General features: G+C 45.1%; 2 protein-coding genes across 2 annotated transcripts in view; one reads left to right on the top strand and one right to left on the bottom strand.

Annotated features, from left to right (window-relative positions):
* The window catches only part of LOC110171070 (plexin-A1-like), an 86277-nt gene extending 80198 nt beyond the window's left edge, over positions 1-6079 (top strand). The window contains 3 exon segments of the mRNA XM_055161042.1: positions 959-1171; positions 2185-2335; positions 3567-6079. Of these exon segments, the coding sequence (XP_055017017.1) occupies positions 959-1171; positions 2185-2335; positions 3567-3662 (460 nt within the window). The 3' untranslated portion in view covers positions 3663-6079.
* LOC129411105 (NLR family CARD domain-containing protein 3-like) overlaps positions 1-6672 on the bottom strand; it is a gene marked incomplete at its 3' end in the record, with an annotated part of 207923 nt that overhangs the window by 86596 nt on the left and 114655 nt on the right. The window lies entirely within an intron of this gene.

Below are 6672 nucleotides of genomic sequence, written 5' to 3'. Positions count from 1 at the left end.
AATTAAAATATCTGCATGTTTCACACGTCAAAATGATCCATCAGATCCTCAAAACTACAAACTCAATATTAAATATGAGATTTATCAAGGTCGATTTTCAAAAAACTTGCAATAAAAAGTAGATTTTTCGTTGATGCACGGCCAATTCTCCTGGACTCCTGAGGGCCAAGAAAAATTTGTCTGAGGGCCTCATTTGGTCCCCGGGCCATAGTTTGGACATGCCTGATCTAGAGTCTAGAACCTGTGACAAACGAGGAAAAGCTCCAACATCTGTGAGTTTTAACGCTGCGTTTAGACCAGAACATCAGGACGTCCAGTTCACACAGAGTCTGAGGACACATGTCTACACCAGCGTTTCACACACGGGTGTTTCTGGGGAACCATAGTTTAAAACCCAAGTCCACAGACGTTATTCATAAATCACAACATAAATGTGGATTTGATCATTATTGAACATGAATGTGGATATTTTATTGTTGACTGAGTGATTTATACAACACAATTCTACTGTTCCAACACAATACTGGAGTAAAATAGTTCCTCTCATGTGTCAGAACTGTACATCACAGATCTACATGCAGATCATGACGAGGTGACACAAAAATAATCTCCTTTGACCCTCCTGAGGGTCTTGACGAGGTCTTTGTGAAACACTGGTCCAGTTGGTCCTGTCATTTTGAGGTGCGTCTTCAGGCACCAGCGCCGCAAAAGTTCAGCTTTTTTAACTCCTGACGGCGACGTCCTGAACGCGAGTCCAGAGCATCAACGCCTGAACGTTCAAGAAGCGCCGCGAATCAGGCGTCGACGCTCTAGACCACAGCTGTCAAACATACGGCCCGGGGGCCAGATCCGGCCCTCCAAGACCTTTAATCTGGCCCTCGACTGATTTTCTACTCAAATATTTTAATGATATTTTCTATTAAAATCTTGTTAATCTCCTGTCCGTCTGTTTGTCCAGTCTTCCTCTGCGTTTCTGGGTGAACGTGATAAAAAACCCTCAGTTTGTGTTCGACATCCATAAAAGCTCCATCACAGACGCCTGTTTGTCTGTGGTGGCTCAGACCTTCATGGACTCGTGCTCCACGTCCGAACACAAACTGGGCAAAGACTCTCCGTCCAACAAGCTCCTGTACGCCAAAGACATCCCCAACTACAAGAACTGGGTCGAGAGGTGAGTACTGCTACTGCGACTACTACTAATACTACTACTACTACTGCAAATACTACTACTACTGCTACAAATACTACTACTACTACTGCAAATACTACTACTACTACTCCAACAAGCTCCTGTACGCCAAAGACATCCCCAACTACAAGAACTGGGTCGAGAGGTGAGTACTGCTACTGCGAATACTACTACTACTACTACTACTACTACTACTACAAATACTACTGCTACTGCTGCAAATACTACTACTACTACTCCAACAAGCTCCTGTACGCCAAAGACATCCCCAACTACAAGAACTGGGTCGAGAGGTGAGTACTGCTACTGCGAATACTACTACTACTACTACTACTACTACTACTACAAATACTACTGCTACTGCTGCAAATACTACTACTACTACTCCAACAAGCTCCTGTACGCCAAAGACATCCCCAACTACAAGAACTGGGTCGAGAGGTGAGTACTACTACTGCGAATACTACTACTACTACTACTACTACTACTGCAAATACTACTACTACTACTACTGCAAATACTACTACTACTACTCCAACAAGCTCCTGTACGCCAAAGACATCCCCAACTACAAGAACTGGGTCGAGAGGTGAGTACTGCTACTGCGAATACTACTACTACTACTACTACTACTACTACAAATACTACTGCTACTGCTGCAAATACTACTACTACTACTCCAACAAGCTCCTGTACGCCAAAGATATACCCAACTACAAGAACTGGGTCGAGAGGTGAGTACTGCTACTGCGAATACTACTACTACTGCAAATACTACTACTACAACTACTACTACTACTGTAGGTGAAATGTATCCCAAACTATAAGATCAGGGTACAGAAGTGAAGTACTGTGAATACTACGACTGTACATGAAGAACATAGAGATGAACACACACAAACACTACTACTGCTACTACTACTACTACTACTACTCCACAGTATTTGAAGTACTTGTTAGTGTATTTACAATACTTCTGTGTGTACTTTTCTCAGGTACTACTCGGACATCTCTCGTCTTCCCGTGATCTCGGACCAGGACATGAGCGCGTACCTCGCTGAGCAGTCCCGCCTCCACATCAACCAGTTCAACAGCATGTCGGCCCTGCACGAGATCTACTCCTACATCACCAAGTACAAGGACGAGGTGAGACGCGGGGACACGGGGACGCACGGAGACACACGGAGACACACGGGGACACACGGAGACACACGGGGACACGGAGACACACGGGGACACGGAGACACACGGGGACACTGAGACACACGGAGACACACGGGGACACTGAGACACACGGGGACACACGGAGACACACGGAGACACACGGGGACACTGAGACACACGGAGACACACGGGGACACTGAGACACACGGAGACACACGGGGACACGGAGACACACGGAGACACACGGGGACACTGAGACACACGGGGACACACGGAGACACACGGAGACACACGGGGACACACGGGGACACGGAGACACGGGGACACACGGAGACACACGGAGACACACGGGGACACACGGAGACACACGGAGACACACACGGAGACACACGGAGACACACGGAGACACACGGAGACACACGGGGACACACGGGGACACGGAGACACACGGAGACACACGGAGACACACGGAGACACACGGAGACACACACGGGGACACACGGAGACACACGGAGACACACGGGGACACACGGGGACACTGAGACACACGGAGACACACGGAGACACACGGGGACACACGGAGACACACGGGGACACACGGGGACACTGAGACACATGGAGACACACGGAGACACACGGGGACAGTGAGACACACGGGGACACACGGAGACACACGGAGACACACGGGGACACTGAGACACACGGGGACACACGGAGACACACGGAGACACACGGGGACACACGGAGACACACGGGGACACTGAGACACACGGGGACACACGGGGACACTGAGACACACGGAGACACACGGAGACACACGGGGACACACGGAGACACACGGGGACACACGGGGACACTGAGACACATGGAGACACACGGAGACACACGGGGACAGTGAGACACACGGAGACACACGGGGACAGTGAGACACACGGGGACACACGGAGACACACGGGGACAGTGAGACACACGGAGACACACGGGGACACACGGAGACACACGAGGACACGGGGACACACTGAGCCTTTGAGCCACTGAGCCACACGCCCTCCCACTGAGCCACTGAGCCACACGCCCTCCCACTGAGCCACACGCCCCTAATTTTATATTTACCAAAATGATATTTGAAAAATGAAATCAACTGAAAATTTGAATTTGATCAATGAAAATCAGTTTGGGGAAATATTTGTGTGTGATTTTGTTTCTGGTGCAGATCCTGTCGGCGCTGGAGCGAGACGAGCAGGCGAGGAGGCAGAGACTGCGCAGCAAACTGGAGCAGGTCATTGACACTATGGCTCTGACCAGCTGAGGGCGCTCTCCTGCCCGCGCGCTTTTCACGGAAACTCTAAACCTAAAAACACTCCGGAAAACTACAACCTCCACCGACGCCGACGCCAACGCTGCTCCAAAGCGACGCGACTCGACTCAGCCGCCAGGAACGGTACACGAACGGGAGGAAAAACGTCTCTGGGATTTACAAACTTGACAAAAATTCCGGAAAATTTGGGATGAAACTCGTGGATGTTGTGGTTTGAATTTTTTTGGGAGTTTTCTCGTTTTCATGAAGTGACGCTGGACTCGGAACGTCGCGGACTAAGTGGGCCAATCCGTGAAGAGAATCTGGACCACGTGACTTCGTTTCCAGGAAGAAATCAGCTTTTTTGTTTGTTTGTTTAAAATTTTTGTACAATTGTAAAAAACTCTGATACTGCCCTCTCCTCTCACTACTCATACCTGCAGAGTTTGCACAGAATACGACCGTTTTTTAACGCAAAGAAGAATTTTCACTTTAAAGGTCCAAGATTACGCCGTTTTCTGATCCGTGTTTTTATGTTTCTTCATCACAAACAGAACTGGAGCTGTGTTTTGTTTAGACCAGGACTAAACTTGGACCAAGCCTGGACTAAAGTTGGACTAAAACTGGACTAAACGTGGATTCAACCTCAGTTAAACCTTGGACTAAAGATGGATTAAAGATGGACTAGAGTTTGGCCTAAACCTGAACCAAACCTGGACTAAACTTGAACCAAACCTGGACTAAACTTGAACCAAACCTGGACTAAACTTGGATCAGACCAAACCTGAAGACAAAATGAACATCTTTGTCTTAAACTTGGACTAAACTTGGACTAAACTTGGACTAAACTTGGACTAAACTGGGACTAAACTGGGACTAAAGTTGGACTAAAGTTGGACTAAAGTTGGACTAAAGTTGGACTAAAGTTGGACTAAACCTTGGACTAAACCTTGGACTAAAGATGTACTAAACTGGGACTAAAGATGCACTAAAAATGGACTAAACCTGGACTAAAGATGGACTAAACTGGGATTAAAGCTGGACTAAAGATGGACTAAACCTTGGACTAAAGCTGGACTAAACTGGGACTAAAGATGGACTAAACTGGGACTAAAGATGGACTAAACTGGGACTAAAGATGGACTAAACCTGAACCAAACTTTGGACTAAATCTGAACTAAACCTGGACTAAAGATGGACTATAGCTTGGACTAAACCGGGACTAAACCTGAACCAAACCTGGACTAAACTGGGACTAAAGCTGGACTAAACCAGGACTAAACTTGGACCAAACGTAAACTGAACCTGGACCAAACCAAAACCGTGACTAAACCTGAACCTGGATTGGCTGAGTTCTTCTCTCAAACTGAAAACGCTCTGTTCCACCTCGTGATGTCATCGTGTGGTGATAATACAGGAAGTGCTCCACTGTGTTTTTAAACTCCACACACTTTCACTAGAATCATCCAGATCATTTCAACTCTGGAACTGTCAATCTCGACTGAACTAAACGTAAAAGGAGCTGCTCGCTTGGAAAAAAAAACAAAAACTATCACTTGATGACATCACGAGGTGGATCAGAGCGTTTGGAGACGAATAATGCAGATTTACTCAAACGCGTGAAGGAAACAAACACAACTCCAGCTCTGTTTTTTTGACGAGGAAACACAAGAACACGACTTAAACCTCAGAAGAATCAGTCGTGCGTCATTTTGGACTTTTAGGAAAACGACAAATAAACGAATTTTGCAAAGAGGCATCGCAAAAAAAACGCGAAAAGACTCGTATCGTGCCATGATCTTTTGAATGTTGTTTGGTGCAAAGATGTTTCGTTTTTTTTGATGGAATGTGCAAGATTTGACGACTGAACAGGAGAAAGAAAAAGAAAGAAAGAAAAAAAAAAAAAAAAAAAAAAAGGAGGCAGGAACTTTCGAGGTGCAATCGTTTTTCAGGGACACCAAAAATCAGCGCGCCACGGTTGTTGTTGCTTTATTTTTAGCGGTAGCCACGTTAGCATCGGAAACACTCGCTTTATTTGTTTGTTTATTGGCTGAAATTCTCAACTTGTGTCACCGTCGTAGTTTTTTAACGTTTATTTGGGAGACATTTTTGCATTTTTTAACGTTTTTTTCACCAAATTAAGCTACAAAAACTTTACCGTTTTTGTCGAACTGCAAAAACCAAGTTGAGAATTGTAATTTCAGGAAGCCTCGTCTCAGTGGATTTTAAAAACGGAACAATGAAGTAAACTCTCGAAGCACTGACGTCGAAACATCGTCCAGCTCCGACCGGCTCAACAACGTACCACATTTACAACTTTTTCACACAATTTTTGAATTTGTTGCAAACTGATCTCATTTAATCTGTGTCTCGTTCGTTTATTTGTTTTTCAAAATAAAACCAAAAATAAGAAAACGACAAAAACAACTTTTTTTTTTTTTTTTTTTTTTTCATTATTTGTCTCCAAAACCAAAAGGAAAAAAACAGAAAATGATTTGGTTTTTCAGTTTTTGATTTTGTGTTTAAATGAAAAATGGAAAAAATGGATAATGGACTAAACCAGGACTGAACCGGGACTAATCTTTGGACTGGTTTAGTCCTGGTTTAGTCCTAGTTTAATCCTGGTTTAGTCCTGATTTAGTCCTGGTTTAGACCTGGTTCAGTTCTGGTTTAGACCTGGTTTAGTCCTGGTTTAGACCTGGTTTAGTCCTGGTTTAGTCCTGGTTTAGACCTGGTTTAGACCTGGTTTAGACCTGGTTCAGTCCTAGTCTAGTCCTGGTTTAGTTCTAGTTTGATCCTGGTTTAGTCCTGGTTTAGTCCTGGTTTAGTCCTGGTTCAGTCCTGGTTTAGTCCTGGTTCAGTCCTGGTTTAGTCCTGGTTTAGTCCTGGTTTAGTCCTGGTTCAGTCCTGGTTCAGTCCTGGTTCAGTCCTGGTTTAGACCTTTATTGTTTTTTTCAATTTCTCATTTAAACTCAAAATCAAAAACTGAAAAGACAAATCATTATCTGTTTTTTATTGTTTT

Source organism: Boleophthalmus pectinirostris, unplaced genomic scaffold, assembly GCF_026225935.1.
Source record: "Boleophthalmus pectinirostris isolate CB_2022bp ecotype Guang Dong unplaced genomic scaffold, ASM2622593v1 HiC_scaffold_3, whole genome shotgun sequence".
In the NCBI taxonomy this organism is placed as follows: Eukaryota; Metazoa; Chordata; class Actinopteri; order Gobiiformes; family Gobiidae; genus Boleophthalmus; species Boleophthalmus pectinirostris.
Note: the sequence above shows the minus strand (reverse complement) of the source record. Positions and strands in the feature narration are given on the sequence as shown.